Source organism: Carcharhinus amblyrhynchos, chromosome 21, assembly GCF_965287045.1.
Source record: "Carcharhinus amblyrhynchos chromosome 21, sCarAmb.v2.hapA, whole genome shotgun sequence".
Taxonomy (NCBI): Eukaryota; Metazoa; Chordata; class Chondrichthyes; order Carcharhiniformes; family Carcharhinidae; genus Carcharhinus; species Carcharhinus amblyrhynchos.
In genome coordinates this window covers 43,713,393-43,730,444 of record NC_137344.1, presented here as the reverse complement: position 1 = coordinate 43,730,444, position 17,052 = coordinate 43,713,393, and the positions used below count along the sequence as shown (strand labels likewise).

The following is a 17,052-nucleotide window of genomic DNA, read 5'->3' as shown; positions in this document are numbered from 1 at the left end:
ATATCTTGGCCAATGTTTATCCTTCAACCAAAACTAATTACTTTGTCATTGTCTCATTGCGGTTTGTTGGAGCTTACTGTGAGCAAATTGGTTACCCCATTTTCCTGTTATTACCATAGTGACTACTGACAGAATTTTCTGTCTGCCCAAAGTATCTTTCACGGAGGTGGCCCACCATTGGCTGGTGGCAGGATCAGAAAATCCCGCAGTTGTCAATGGGATTTCCCGTTCTGTGTACCCCCTGCCCCCCAGGGAACCCACGGTGGAGTTTCACCGTCACCAAAACTGGAAGATTCCACCGGCGATACCAGACCGGAAAACTTCAATCAATAGTTTTGAAGCTTCATTGGCTGTGAAGAGCTTTGTAATGATGTCATTTAAGATGTGGGCAACATGGTGGCAGAGTGGTTAGCACTGCTGCCTCACGGAGCGGGTTTCCTCCTCCAGTTCAAAGATCTGCGGGTCAGGTTGATTGGCCATGCTAAATTGCCCCTTAGTGTCAAGGGGACTAACAGAGTAAATACATGGGGTTACAGGGATAGGACTTGGATGGGATTGTTGTTGGAGCAAGCTCGATGGGCTGAATGGTCTCCTCTTACACTGTCAGGATTCTATAAATAGTTACAGTTTGTTCTTCTGTCTTTTTTAAGAAATCAATTAGGCTGTAGAAATGCATGTTTTTTCCCCCCCCAAAAGTAGTTTAGCTTTACAGAAAAATGGGAGATCAAATAAGCCCAGCTATACTGACCAGGCATGCAAAACTTTAGTCAATGCAGAGTAGAGAGGAGACCAAAAGGTACAGATGGTCTCTCCCTGCCTCTTGGGAAACACAGGACTAAAAGACACTTCAGCATATTACAAAGGCAACATATTGATTCTTTCGCCCTACCTTGCTTCATGCTCATTCTAGTAGCCTCTTCCTTAACATCTGAAGCGTACCTTCCTTGTCAGAGTGCCATCTATTCATAGTACATGTCAGGAAATTTAGAACTTGTCTGACCTTGGGTTAATCAGCAAAGTAAGCCATTTAATTTAATGGCAGGATGATCGCATATAGCAGCACGGCAGAATGAGAGCTGTTTTAAAACTGCATGCCTCCTCAATAATGCCATTCGAACAAAGGAAATTTGAACATGCAAGTGTCATTATGGAACATTAAGAACCATTGAGTCCAATCCAGCCTCTCACTGCAGCAATCCAGTCAGTCTCATTTGCCTATGTTATCCCTGTAACCCTGCAAGTTTAGTTCCCTCAAATGCTTCTCCGATTTCTTTTTGAAATTACTGATCATCTCTGCTTCCTTGTACTCGGCAAGTTCCAGGTTATTGCTAAAGTTGTTTTCACAAGTACATTAACACTGCAATGAAGTTACTGTGAAAATGCCCCAGTTGCCACACTCCGGCACCTGTTCGGGTACACGGAGGGAGAATTTAGCACGGCCAATGTAACTAACCAGTATGTTTTTCGGACTATGGGAGGAAACCAGAGCACCCGGAGGAGACACGGGAAGAACATGCAGACTCTGCGCAGACAGGGACCCAAGCTGAGAATCAAACCCGGGTTCTTGGCACTGTGAGGCAGCAGTGCTAACCACTGCGCTACCGTGCCGTCCCTGCTTCCACTTGCTGTGGAAGAAAGTTCTTCTTCACATCCTTCACCGAAACCTTAAATCTGTGTCCCTTAATCCCCTGTGCCAACAGTTGATGGGAACAGCTTTTCTCTGTTTACCTTGGGGGTGATCTTGTGCCCGTGTTCACCATCCGTGTGAAGTGTATGAAGGAAAGTGTAACTGATTGAGGATTTTGTATATGTGTGAAAGACTTGTGTAGGAAAGTCAGGATTATCAGAAGAAGGGCTCAAAATCCGGGAATCTCGCCAGCAAAATTGTGATCCCGGATTTTCCCCACTCTCTCTGGTGGTGTCACCAGGTTCAAGTCCAGAATGGGCATGTACCCGCTTTACATCAATTTGAATGGATTTCAATATTAACATACTCTTTCACCATAACATTGACACTGCTCCAATGTGAAGCAAAGTCAATACGGTTCACAACAGGTTCACCTGTGAACCTATCATGAGGGTCTCCCTGGGGGCGTAAAGGTGCGTATAGCGCCCTTGGGGGAGAGGGACATGGCCAGGGAATTGGTCGTTGATTGGGAGAAGGGGCTGAAGATGAGGAGCTGGGTGGGAGAACTCCGATTGGGGGAGTGAGGAGGGATGACCTTCATGGTGGGCTGGTGGGGAGGTTTACTCAGGTTCTGATCGGGACACCCTTTAAAAAGTTGGTACCCTGATCTCAGATGAAGGAGGACCACTCATGCAGCCCACTCACTAGCTGAGGATGCTTATCACTGCTCTACACTTTTTAGAACTGTATCATTGAGTGTGGGTTATCTCTCTCTCTATCCTGCCTGCCAAAATGCACCATCTCACATTTCTTTGCACTAAATTCCATCTGCCACTTATCTGCCTTTTCTGCTCATCTATTTCCTGTTGCAGTCAACTGGTATCATCCTCACTATCAGTTACAGCTCCAAGTTTGTTTTATTGGCAAATTTCAAAATCTTACTCAGTATTTCGATAGCCAAGTCATTTTAATACATCAAGAACAGCAGTGGCCTTAACACTGAGCTTTTGGGAATGTTACAATTAACCATCCTCCAGTCTGAATAATCACCGTTTACCATAAGTCTCAGACATCTATCTTTTGCTCTTTCCAAGCAGACATTGAACATCCTATTCCCGGAATCTAAATTTTGTTAACCAGTCTTTTATATCGTACTTTAAGTTTAAAGTTTGTGTGTTGATTTGTGTCACAAGCAGGCTTACATTAACACTGCAATGAAGTTACTGTGAAAATCCCCTAGTTGCCATAGTCTGGCACCTGTTCGGGTACACTGAGGGAGAATTTAACATGCCAATGCACCTAAGCAGCCGTCTTTTGGACTGTGGGAGGAAACCGGAGCACCCAGAAGAAACCCATGCAGACATGGGGAGAACGTGCAGACTCCACACAGACAGGGACCTAATCCGGGAATCGAACCCGGGTCCCTGCTGTGAGGCAGCAGTGCTAACCACTGTGCCATCCTTTCTAGGGAAGATTGTAAGGTTATGCAAAGTCCTTCTCCTATCTGTGCTTCCCAATTTATTAAGGGAAGTGCGGGATGGAACAGGAGATTAAACTACACAAACAAAATGGGGAGATAAAGGAGAGCATTGATTTCCCGTTAGCGTGAATTGTTTGCAGCTGTCACAACTGAGGACTTGGACAATTTTCCAATTTCCAATGGGATGAGAGCAGGGAAAGTGGGGACAAAAGTTCGAGGCATGGTGAGTGTGAATAGTTCATTGATGACAATAGTTGTAATTTATGGGGTGCCTTCAATGCAAGGAAACATCTGACAAGGAGCTTCATTATACAATTTGACACTGAGTCAAAAAGACGATGTTAGGATGGGTGATTAAGAGAGAAATAGGTTCAAAGGAGCATCTTAAAAGGTGAGAGAGAAAGACATTGAGGGAGGTTATGGAGGGACTTCAGAATGTATAACTGAAGGTACATACACTGATGGTGGTATGATAAAAATTGTGGATGCGCAAGAAGCTGGAGCTGAAGGAGTGGAGAGATCTCAGATGCAGAGGTGGGGGATGTTGAGTCTATTTATTACTGTCACGTGTAGGCTTACATTAACACTGCAATGAAGTTAGTGAAAATCCTCCAGTCCCTACACTCTGGCACCTGTTTGGGTACATTGAGGGAGAATTTAGCATGGCCAATGCACCTAACCAGCAAGTCTTTTGGTCTGTGGGAGGAAACTGGAGCACCCAGAGGAAACCCAAGCAAACACAGGGAGAATGTGCAGACGCCACACAGACAGTGACCCAAGCCAGGAATCAAACCGAGGTTCCTGGCTCTGCGAGGCAGCAGTGCTAACCACTCTGCCACCATTGTGGAGGCCATGGAGGGATTCACAAACAAGGGTTAGGGATTCAAAACGTTAACTCTGTTTTCTCTCCTTACAGATGTTGCCAGGCCTGTAGGTTCATCCAGCTTTCTCTGTTTTTGTTTAATACTCCAGCCGTTGCTGTATTTTGCTTATTTCAATGCAATATTGGAACTTGCATCAGAAAATGGATTACAAGTTTGAGCTTCTGGACAGCTGTGGAAATTTGAGATATGGTGAGCTTGGCCAGCTCAAGAAGCAGAATGTGAGAAATAACATGAGACCCATTGCGGAGGGGAATGCAGACAAATGTGTCCCAAAGGCAACATAGATAGAATAGTGAGCTTCCTACCTGGCCAGTTTGAAGAGAGACTGGTGGGGTTGTGAGAGGGAAGTGTTACAGCTTTGGCATGGGTTGTCTGTACAAGGTAATGATGTAGGGAGAAGGGATATTGGAGTGCTTAAAGACAGCCATGTGCGAATGGCTGGTAAACTATAAGGGAGAGAATATGGTTCTGCAGTGGACTATAACTGTATCCCTTGTTGGAGCCATCAGGAGCACATCTTAGCCATCATCGTCACTTGAGAATAAAGCAGTCGCTTTCTGCAGACACCTCTTTTGGGTTCAAGCAAGTGAATGACCTCCTCCTCAAGAACGATAACTTCTGGTAGCTGTTTTAATAATCAGCAAGGTTTTAATTATATGAATATTATAAGGTTCAAATGAAGGGATTGTTAGAGCTACATACAGAATACAGCATCAGATCACGGATAGGACCTTCATAGAATCCCTACAGTGCAGAAGGAGGCCATTCGGCCCGCTCAGTCTGCACTGACCACAATCCCACCCAGGCCCTATCCCGTAGCCCCACATACTTTACCCTGCTAGATACTAGGGTCAATTTAGCATGTCCAATCATCCTAATCCGCACATCTTTGGCACATGGGAGGAAATCAGAGCATCCGGAGGAAACCCACGCAGACACAGGGAGAACGTGCAAACTCCACACAGTGACCCGAGGCCAGAATTGAACCTGGCTCCCTGGCGCCGTGAGGCAGCAGTGCTAACAATGGTGCTGCCCCTTTTACAGCCTCATTCATCCCAAAACCAACAGAGCGTTTCATGTTCTGCCCCTTGCCCACTCCAATTCCCATGGCGGGCAGGGTGTTAAAATCCCAGCGATCGTACTTTTACTAATTTATTTACAAATCAATTGAAGAACGATAAATTGCAATGCGCTTCAAGTACATTGCAACTTCAAAGTTATAGAGAGATGGGAAATGTAATTTGAATTCTAATATAGAATCCAGCAAAAACTATTGCTCCAAATCAAAAAGAAAGTATTTTAAGACTTCAAGGAGGGGTGTGGTTCCCCCAGCCCACAGCATTGGAGAGTAGCGAAGGAGGCTGAGAAATAGCAACAGGGGGCCTGTTACAGAATTCGCAACCGGCATCCCGCCGATCACAACTCTCCCAGGCCTTTTTTTTTGATGTAACCAACCTCATGCCAGAAATCAGCATGAAGCTAATTATAATCTGGAAATTCACATTTCAATAGGATTAGTGAGCCCAGGACAGCATTCTCTGGGCTCGCTAGTGTCTCCCACTCCACCGGGACAGGATCCCACCATCGTGGGTTAAAGTGATCCCCATCAACGAGGTTCGGGCATGAACACTCAGCTGGTGAGATAGAGGCTATTGAGGCCCCTCCCTGCGAGGTTGGAGGCAGTGGTGTGCCCATTAAGCAGTGCCAGCCTGGAACCCTGACACTGCCTACCTGGCACCATGCAGTGCCAAGCAGGCCGAGCCAGATGGGCGTGGGGCAACGTGCTGTGCACTCTGCAATAGGATTGGTGAGAGAGGGAGCGAGGAGGACGATCAAGGTTGCACATGGGGAGGATCAGGGCTGCACATGGAGTGGGTTTGGTGCTGGCTATGGGGGCTGGGTAGGCCTGTGATCTGGGGGCAGGTCTGGGTTGGAGTTGGATAAGTCGGCAATCGGGAGGCTGGCAGTCAGGAAGCTGGCAACCTCCCCACTGACAGCTTGGCGTACGCTCAGTGGCTCACGCAGTACGCTGATGCCGGATTCTCGGGTGGGATCGGCCTCTCCCCCCACCTCCCCACCACCCTTCCCCCATCTTTAGCAGCATGAACGCCCCCCTCCTGCCCCGGAATCACTCTGTGAAGCACAGAGTGCTGGAGGTTCATTCCACTAGGCATGCCTAACGGGCAGAAAAATCTCTTGCTTTCCCATCCATTGAGAACTTAGCATTTGTGTGGAAGAACTGACCCCCAACTATTTCGAACAAAGTGTTATCTTAAATCCTGGAATGTTTCCATTATCTGTTGCTGGGGCTCATTTTATATAAGTGTCCAGCCCCTCAGCAGTCTGAGAAGCGTTGACCTAAAGGTTTCTGTTCAGTATCCCTGACTTAGCCGACAAAAGGCTTCCAGCTTCCGCTTTACTGATTTAAATTATGACAAATCCATAAGACCTTAAAGGTGCAGGTGTTAACTCTTTGTGCAAACACCTCCCCCTTTTTTATAAGGCCATTATTGAGAATTATTTAATTGCTGAGGATTCCCTTACGATACGAACATTGTGAGCACGTACCTGATCAATGGCCGTTTGTAATATCTTTCAGTCACAATGTCGATAATGTCTTCTACATGTTTCACGTTTTCATGATTTGCATTTTATTAAAAGGGATTGAACTCTTAAACTTTACCGCAGAGTCAGCTTAAGATTCCTGGAGTCATTAAACAATCAAAGCCTCTGTTTTTCTGAAGATCAGCAAAAACTGAATCATGGAATAATAACATGCAATATTCCAATTAAGTTGACTAATGAGATAATAGTTTAAGGAAGTGTTCTACACCACCTAATGTGTGATAGTTAGTTTATTTATTAGTGTCACAGTAGGCTTACATTAACACTGCAATGAAGTTACTGTGAAAATCCTCTGGTCCCCACACTCTGGTGCCTGTTCGGGTACACTGAGGGAGAATTTAGCATGGCCAGTGCACTTAACCTGCATGTCTTTCAGACTGTGGGAGGAAACTGGAGCACCCAGAAGAAACCCACACAGATACGGGGAGAGCATGCATAGTCCGCACAGACAGTGACTCAAGCCGGGAATCGAACCCAGGTCCCTGGTGCTCTGAGGTGGCAGCGTTAACCACTTTGCCACATGATGAATTATTCTTGCAAGATAAAAATACACCCTTTGCATTCCAAGTTGACTTCAGTATACTTTATCATCTTAACATTTATTTTCTTTCAAAAAATAAGTCATTTAGAATGTAAAATTGATCGGGCTTAAAATATTCTATTATTTTCTGGAATATTCCTGTGCTGTGAAATGTGTCCTTTGTGATCTTTTATAACAGCTTGTACCAGTATGTTTATATCAAAGTGAGGCGATGGCCTACTGGTATTATTGCCAGACTATTAATCCAGAAACTCAGCTAATTTTCTAGGGACCCAGGTTCGAATCCCGCCACGGCAGATGGTGGAATTTGAATTCAGTTAAAGAAAACCTGGAATAAAGAATCCACTGATGACCATAAAACCATTGTCGAATGTTAGAAAAACTGTAAACTAATGTTCTTTAGGGAAGGAAATCTGCTGTCCTTACGTGGCCTGGCCAACATATGATTCCAAAGCCACAGCAATGTGGTTGACTCTCAACTAAGAAAATAAGAAATAGGAGCAGGAGTAGGCCATCTAGCCCCTCGAGCCTACCCCGCCATTCAATAAGATCATGGCTGATCTGAAGTGGATCAGTTCCACTTTCCCGCTTTCTCCCCATAACCCTTAGTTCCCTTGTCTATCAGAAATCTATCTACCCGTGACTTAAACATATTCAACGAGGTAGCTTCCACCACTTCAACGGGCAGAGAATGCCCTCAGAGAGCTAGGGATGGGCAATAAATGCTGGAACTGCCAGCGATCTCCATGTCCCACGAATGAATTAAGTGTTTGGAAACTTCTATCTGATGTGTCAAACTCAAAGATGACCCTGTTTGTGTGCAAGTGCTTCCGGTTAAGGTCTGTCTGCCTTGTTCAACAAATTTATTCAATTCTAATATATACCCGAGTTATATACGAATTCAACTTATTATCTATATTTCAACTAACCATCCTGTATTTTCATGACAGTTCACGTTCTCACGAGGAAACTTGAAAAGTTAACTATTCATAGAATCCCTAGGGTGCAGAAAGAGGCCATTTGGCCCATCAAGCCAGCACCAACAACAATCCCACCCAGGCTCTATCCCTGTAACCCCATGTATTTACCCCATTAATCTCCCTGACACCAAGGGGCAAGTTTGTCTGGCTAATCAACCTAACTCACCATCTTTGGACTGTGGGAGGAAACTGGAGCACCTAGAGGAAACCCATGCAGATAGAAGGGGAATGAGCACACTCCACGCAGTGACCCAAGGCTGGAACTGAACCTGGGTCCCTGGGGCTGTGAGGCAGCAGTGCTAACCACTGTGCTACTGGAAAAAGAATAGAGCTAACATTTCAAGCAAAATATTGGCTCTGTGCTCTCTCCACAAATGCTGTCAGACCGGCTGAGATTTTCCAGCATTTTCTGTTCTTGTTCCAGATTCTACCATGTGCAATATTTTATTTTTATCTTGCTTTTTACAGTTGTTTTCCGTATAAAGAAAGCTGGAGTGGGAGATTCCCAATAAGCAAAATGCTAAACAAACATGCACGTGTCCATCTATGTAAGGGAAATGCAGGACTGGCCAACAATCATGATGAGTTACAGAAATTACTCCATCAATACAGGAGGCACATAACTCACAAACAGTGCTGCCAATCCCTGGACACAGAGTCCAGCAGAAACCCCAACCTCTCAAAGCGGATTTGGTTGAAGCTGAGAGGAGCCAAGTTGAAGGAAATTGATTGAAGGAGGGTAGCACTGAATCCAATACAAGAGAGCAGAAGCCCTTCTGGGGGCCAGTTAGGTGGGAAGAGGTAATGGTAGGGTAGGATCTGGACTACATACACACACGCGGGGAACAGGTGGGTGGAAACTATCAGGTAAGGAACAACGCACGCAGCATCAGAAAGAAAAACTGCGTTAGTCAGGGAGCAGATTGGGAGGTTAGGTAGAATCAGATACACGGCATCAAAAGTGTTTGAAGCAACACAGGTATACTGCAGGAACTGGTGGCAATCATTAATTCTAATCCTGTAGGAATCGTCCAGATAGGCTGACACTGCCAGTTTAGATCAACATGAGCAAGTCTACATTGAATTTGCACGGCATTATTTGCAACAGATTTGTAACAATGGGCTAACAATGCGCATAGCTGCTTCATTAAAGACCGATTTGACATCTGTTAAACAAATTAAGACCTCAGTTAAAATGAGAGCTGGGAGAAAATCTTAGAAAGCCATTAGGCTCTGATGTTGGACGGTGCGATTCTCCTGAAGCCTCACACCATATAGACAAGAGTTTATTTCTGACCATAGTCCCCATTCAGATGCATGGCAGCTTGAGAGAGTTGACTTGCAATTTACATTGTCTCCTGAAGACAGCAACAAAGCACAGCGACTCACCATCATTGCTGACCTGCTCTCCATTTCCTTAGTGAGTTAGAGGCGGTTACTAATCCACTTGTTGTTCTGCTTTGAGACAGAAGCGACTGCTTCGTTTTAAAAACTCCTCACTCTCCAGTCAGTTTCTCCAGAAGGAAACTGTCCACTTTAAGCTAAAACACTCATCAACATCTTCTTCTCAGTTTCTCTTTTCAAGCAGTACATTCAGATCATTTAGCCTGTTTGCTGGAATGAACAATGTTTGTCCTTAGGGATGCAATGGAGCACACAACACTCCTTTCAGCCTGAAATGTCATTTGCTGTATATAGAAATGAATTGAACGCGTACAATACCAATCCACCTTCTTAAAGTCCGTAAGATCCTGAAGGCTCTTGACAAAGTGAAAGTGGAAAGGGCATTTCCTCTTGAGGGTGGGGTCCATAAGGAGGGGATACAGTTTTAACCTTAGGAATTCCCTCTTAGGACAGAGATTAGGCTATCTTTTCCTGTCAGAGGGTTGTGCAACTTTGGAACTCTCTGCTTCAGAAGACATTATTTACCATTTATATAGATGATCTGGAGGAGGGGGCTGAGTGTAAGGTGTCAAAATTTGCTGATGACACCAAGATAAGTGGAAAAGCAAATTGTGAGGAGGGTGTGGAAAGTCTGCAGAGGGATCTGGACAGGCTGAGCGAGTGGGCGAGGACCTGGCAGCTGGAGTACAATTATAGCAAGTGTGAGGTTATCCACTTTGGCAGGAATAATAGTAGGAGGGATTATTATTTAAAGGGCAAAAAGCTGCAGCATGCTACGGTGCAGAGGGACCTGGGGGTCCTTGTGCATGAGTCGCAAAAACCCAGTCTGCAGGTGATCAAGAAGGCGAATGGGATGCTGGCCTTTATAGCGAGGGGGATAGAATATAAAAGTAGGGAGGTCTTGCTGCAACTGTACAAGGCACTGGTGAGGCCGCAGCTGGAGTACTGTGTGCAGTTTTGGTTGCCGCACTTGCACAAGGATATTTTGGCCTTGGAGGGAGTGCAGAGGAGGTTCACTAGGCTGATACCAGAGATGAGGGGGTTGGACTATGAAGAGAGGCTGAATAGACTGGGCTTGTACTCGTTGGAGTTTAGAAGGATGAGGGGGGATCTTATAGAGACGTATAAGATAATGAAGGGGATGGATAGGGTAGAGAGATTCTTCCCGCTCAGAAAGGACAGCAGGACTAGAGGGCACAGCCTCAAGATAAGGGGGGAGCAGTTTGGATCGGAGTTGAGGAGGAACTTCTTCACTCAAAGGGTGGTGAATCTCTGGAATTCTCTGCCCGTTGAAGTGGTGGAGGCTGCCTCGCTGAATATATTTAAGTCACGGGTAGATAGTTTTCTGTTAGACAAGGGAATTAAGGGTTATGGGGAGAAAGCAGGAAAGTGGAACTGATCCACTTCAGATCAGCCATGATCTTATTGAATGGCGGGGCAGGCTCGAAGGGCTAGATGGCCTACTCCTGCTCCATGTTCTTATGTTCTTACGTCATTGAATATTTCTAAGGCGGAGGTTCTTGTTGGGGCAAGGGAATCAAAGGTTATCCGCGGTAGATGGGAATGTGAAATTCTCCCGTCTTGCCCACTGTGAGAATCGTAGCGAGCGAGACAGAAAATTTGATGGACCATTCAAAGATCTGTTGAGCTCAGGTGGGAATTTCTTGGGGCGCGTGCAGCTAGAGAATCCGGCCAATGTCAGATCAGTCATAATCTTACTGAATGAAGGAGGGAGCAAAATGTCCTACTTCTGCTCCTGGTTTGCATGCTTGTATGTTCTTACACCAGTCCATATACTCCCCAGCCAATGATGCACATAAACATATCGGCACTTCTGTAATGTTGGGAAAAGCAATAACCAATTTTCACACAACAAGCTTCCACAAATACTATGAGATGAGTGACCAAATAATGATTGAATGGTAGATGTTGGCCAGGACATTGGGAGAGACTCCCCACTTTCCTTTATGTACTGCTGTAGCATCTCTTACAACCTCTGGAAAAGGCTGATGGGGTCTCAGTTTACCGTTACTAAAGAAAGGCAACTCTGTCAGTGCAGTGCTCAGTACTGTACCGGAATGTCTGTCTAGATTATGCATTCAAGTCTCCATAGTGACTCTCTGACTTGATACAGGAGTATACCAGGACTGACACATTAAGAATTACACTGCCTGAATATTAGCATGCAAAATGCTTAATGTCTTCCTATTGTTACAATCCCAGTTGATGTTATTACTGTATGGGAAGATTCCAGACTGGAACCCTAGCTCAAAAGACTGTAACTTCTTAAAATCAAAAATGGAGGAACAGAGGTACAGCACTGCTAATTAGTTTTAACAATAAGAAAATAAAAACATTAAGTAAACATGAAAAATAGATTATAGTACACTATTTATTTATTCCTTCTTTAGTTCAACCAATGCACACAGGTTTTTGAGACTAACACGGATGACGAAGCCCATTTGAAGCTACAATGGTCTCATTATCACACAAAGTTAATGTTTGCAGATTTCTCCTCAGAATCCCCCAGGTGATTGTCATATTAGAATTTGCACTCTCCACTCCCAGAATACACTTTAAAATCTTCTCTCATAGTGGTGCATATTTCAAAACCCAGTCACATTTTCCAAAAGATCCATTCGAGCACAGCTTCCACTCTACTTCCGGCAGCAAATCTGTACCAGGAGGTTGGATTCATCCTGTTAGGTTTTCACTGCTACACCAATCCTGATAACCAGTCAATACTTTATTTGTAGACAATAGTAAGACATTTCAAACCTTAGGATTACTGTCAGAAAAACTTTCTCTACCATCCTCACTAATCAAGTTCTTTGCAGTTTTGTCTGAACAGAATCCCATTTTATTTTCCAGTTTCTCCTTTGTTCCCTTTAACTCCAGACCTTCTGGAAATGTTTCTTCATTTCTCTTGCTTCCTAACTTAGGTCTGGCACTGAGCGTCTAAACTATTAGTCCAGTGTAAGGTTTTGCTTATAGCAAATCTAAAAGAACTAGTTCTTCCCCTAGCAGAGCTGAGGTTTTTTTAATGCTTCATCATCTAACCCCAATGCCTCTAGCTTTCAGCTAAAACTAAAGGACAAAGGAAGCTACTCTTCCCATTACAGAGCCCCTCTCGTTGCTAAGCAACTATCTTTTCTCACACTGTAGCTCTCTAAACACAATTGTATCTCAGCTGGAACTGAAACTAACCCCCACACAGACAAACACTTCTGTCCAACATGAATCCTAACTATGGCTCCCTTCCAGGCACAGAAACATTAAATTAAACCTACCTATACCTTATTTTCAATGTTTGCCCATTCAAATATAAGTCTCTTAAAAGTACCTTTAGTTTCCTAACACTGTGACGTTGCTTCGTTCACTATTTTAATACATTAACATGGACAGAGCTCCAGGTTAATATCTCAAAGTACAGGAGTCAGGTACTTTGCATAAATACATTAAATATTAAATGCACAACATCACCCAGCATAAATTTAAAGGTTTAAATCTAATGGGTCATCTAATGGATTTGTGTTCTCGGTTCTTTGGCCATTGGAAAGCACATCAGGAATTTGGAAAATCACTGAGGGCCAGGTACTCTAGTTCCTGATCTGCATCCCTGGATGAATGAACGTCTCCTAAAATGTACTCACAGCTGGGGGGTACTCAGTACTGGAGGATCTGTTTAATAAAAATATCACAGAATCGTAGAAACCCTACAGTGCAGAAAGAGGCCATTTAGCCCATCGAGTCTGCACCGACCACATTCCCACCCAGGCCCTACCCCCATATCTCTACACATTGACCCACTCATCCCTCTAACCACACATTTCAGGACACTAAGGGGAAATTTTAGCACGGCCACTCAACCTAACCCACACATCTTCGGACTGTGGCAGGAAACTGGAGCACCCAAAGGAAACCCACACAAATACGAGGAGGATGTGCAAACTCATTTTTGGAATGTTGGAATCACTGGCAAAGCAGACATTAATTGCCCTTTCCTTTGCCACCGATGTACACATGGCTGCCAGTGTGCAATCTATAGAATGCACTGCAGCGACTCATCAAGGTTCCTTAGGCAGCACCTTCCAAACCCATGACCACTACCATCCAGAAGGACAAGAGCAGCTGACACATAGGAATACTATCACCTGGAGGTTCCCCTTCAAGTCACCCACCGTCCTGACTTGGAAATATATCACCATTCCTTCACTGTCATGCTGTCCAAACCCTGGAAATTCCTCTCTAACAGCAGTGTGGGTGTACCTACACCACATGGACTTCTGCAGTTCAAGATGTCAGCTCACCACCACCTTCTCAAGGGCAATGACAGAGTGGCAATAAATGTTGGCCAAGCCAGCAAAACCCACATTCCTTGAATGAATAAAAAAGTTGCCCTTGAGAATGTGTGATTAGATAGGAAAAATCCAGGAATTTGACCCAGCAATGGAAATATATGTCCAGTTCGGGTGGCACTTGCCATAATCGGCAACTTGAAGGTGATGGTGCTCTTAGAATCATAGAAACTCTACAGTGCAGAAAGAGGCCATTCAGCTCATCAAGTCTGCACCAACATTCTTACCTAGGCCTTATCCCAGTATTTACTACATTAACCTAACTGGAATATTAAGGAGCAATTTAGCATTGTCAATGCACTTAACCCCACGTTTTGGAGTGTGGGAGGAAACCAGAGCACCCTGAGGAAACCCACACAGACACAGGGAGAATGTGCAAACTCCACATGCACAGACAGCCAAGGCTGAAATTGAACCTGGGCTCCTGGCACTGTGAGGCAGTCATGCTTCACAAAAACTCTGCCACCCTGTGGCCCCACTGAATGGCAGAGCAGGCTCCAAGGTCTGAATGGCCTACTCCTGCTGCTATTTTCTATCATTCTAAATCACTTGGCACCCCGGCATGGAGAGAAATTGCAAACGCCAACAGAGTCACCCAAGCCGGGAATCAACCCCGGGTCGCTGGCGCTGCGAGGCAGCAGTGCTAACCACTGTGCCAGCTCACTTATTCATTCACCTGTTGCCCTTGCCCTTCTAATACGGTGGAGGCTGCAGCTTTGGGCGACAGGAACTGAGACAGGGGAGGCTGGCGGCACAATAATGAGACGTTTTGAAAAAGCTCACAGTAATTAGAAAGGTAACGTGCCGGGACTGGGATATATTCACTCCAGACTGACCTCGTTCCGCAGGCGGCGTCAGGTGAATAAAACTTCGGCATTTTTCCCCTGCGAAGCAAGAAAAAAAAGCGCAAGTCAACGCACACGCAAAAAAAAAACAAGCAAACCATTTGAAAATGTAAAACAGGTGCCTGCAGTTAACAACAGTTTGTCATTCCCGGAGAGAAACGGAATGAGACTGTGTAGCAATTAACTCTCCAGAAATGTTTCCCTCATTCAACCAAAAAAAGAACATGTTGATGGGGGTGGGGGCGTCATTGTAGTTTTGGAGGTGAACTAGAAATTATGGAACTGAAGTTAAACGCAGGCAAATGTTACCCAGGCAGGGAGTGCCCAATCACTGTAACAGTACAAACTGTGACTACTGGGGAAGTTTTGTTTTTTGCTTTCAAAAACTAAATATTATTATGTACTCTCTTTCCGCATTGTTTTATTCCTCCCTCCAGTGACTGTTAGATTATGTTGTTATCACAGGGGATCTAATTTCTGAATGCTGCTTGTTAGAAGGGCGAGCATTTTTATAAATTCTAGGTAGTCCTGTTGGAGAGAGACGCGTTCCGCCCTCGCTCAGTCCATTCATCCCCACCCCCTTACATATTACTATCTCCCAACCCCTCCCCACCCCCTCATATACTACTAGTTCCCCCCCCCCCCACCAAGTCCCCCCTTACACACTACTATCTCCAGCACCGCCCTCTCAGTTGGGGGGTCGTCTCTGTTGCTTGGAGCTTGCTGCACCTCCCCGGGTCTGTCTGAACCCCTCCCCTCCCCAACACAAATCCGCCTCGTTTAACGGAGGGGGAATGATCTGGATTCCTCATTGCCTCATCCTGACCCTCAGACACACATGTGAACAGGTCGCTGTCTTTGTGTCCTCCAGATACGATGTACAGGGAGAGAGGGCTACTCTAAAATGTAGAGAGCAAGCGAGCGAAACAGAGAGGATACTTAGATGGGGGATGGATAGGGGGCACTTTGACTGGGTGGGGGCTTTGGGGGTTAATTTGAACCCCCGAAGCTGGATGAAGCCGCTCTCTCTCTGGGTCCAGATGTAGACCAGCCTCAGCTCTCGGAATCGAGAGCCACGCTTTCTAAACCTGCCGTCAAAGGGGGCCACTGAACTCTTACCCTGGGCTATGATCAGGAAAAATGATCATCTGGGCAACTTTACACCCAGGTAGAGCTGGCCCAACCTGTATCCATTTGGATGAGCGGGATACATTCTTAAATGGATACATTGAGGCAGGTAAATAGTAACAGTGAGAGATTATACACACACACTGACACCCGGATAGACAAATGTTCACTTTAAAAAAAAAACAAAAACCAGCTAAAGCTTTTGCTTACCTTCCCCGCTGATGTTTTCCTCGCAAGAAAACCAGATGCCGGCGTGAAAGTAGCAAATGACATACTTATCATCGCCAGTCTCCCAGCTGTAGCGAACCACGCTGCTGTCGTTACCGTCCGGGCTGTTATACTCGATACAGTTGTTCTGCTTGCCCTTGGCGTTGCTGTTACAGAAAGGCTTCACCACTTTCCTGGTGCCCTCGCACCAGTAGCTGGTGCTGAAGGCGGTGACACAGAAGACTAGGGCTATGAAGTTGAGGGTCAGAGCGAGGGACGTCCTGTGCCTTCTGTCGATGCCCATGTTTTAAAGCAGAAAGATTGGGGGTGAGAGAGAGAGGGAGAACTGGGGGCAATTAATCCGTGCTGCTCTCCTTTCACTGTCCTGTGCCTGTAGCTCAGCTTTGCAGCCACCGTGCTGAAGGTTTGACACTCTCAGTCGCTCCCTGGTCCATGTTGTGTCTGTAGAGGAGTGGGGGGGGGGGGGGATGCAATTGTCTCAGAGACAGGAGGCAGCACCTTCCAGTCTGGGAATCCCAGCCACGTTATCTCTCCTCATCTTCCCCCGGGGCGGGGAGAGGGAAAGGGGGGTTAAAAGCCAATCACACGCAGTTCACTCATTGCAATGAGATGAAGCGGGTAGCTCCTTCCCCAGACTACTGAGATCTACCTGTGCAACAGGTTCCCCCACCCTCCCTCTCCTCTCCTCTCCCTCCTCGCCAGTCCCTGTTCACGGGGGGAAGTGGCTTCCTTGCCACTTGCAACTCGAATTGTCAACTGCGGAGGTGGCACAGATCAGGGACAAGTGGGCACACCGTGCTGGCAAAACATCAGGGCACACACAAGGGTCCCGCGTGGAAGGAGTGGGCAGGACTCCACGGGTCTGAGTGGATCAGATTGGAGAATTCTGTTCCTAACACACATGGAGATTTGTCTGCAGGGGCTTTGGGGAGTTCTGTATTCGGCCAGGTTA

At 45.8% G+C, this 17,052-nt stretch overlaps 1 protein-coding gene across 1 annotated transcript in view; it reads right to left on the bottom strand.

The window, feature by feature from the left end:
* gsg1l2b (gsg1-like 2b) overlaps positions 1 to 16,389 on the bottom strand; it is a 170,020-nt gene extending 153,631 nt beyond the window's left edge. The window contains exons 1-2 of the mRNA XM_080209224.1: positions 16,083 to 16,389; positions 14,736 to 14,783 (exon numbers count right to left, since the gene is read on the bottom strand). Coding sequence (XP_080065350.1) covers positions 14,736 to 14,783; positions 16,083 to 16,383 — 349 coding nt within the window. The 5' untranslated portion in view covers positions 16,384 to 16,389. The remainder of the gene's footprint in view (positions 1 to 14,735; positions 14,784 to 16,082) is intronic.
* Positions 16,390 to 17,052: the final 663 nt, after the last annotated feature.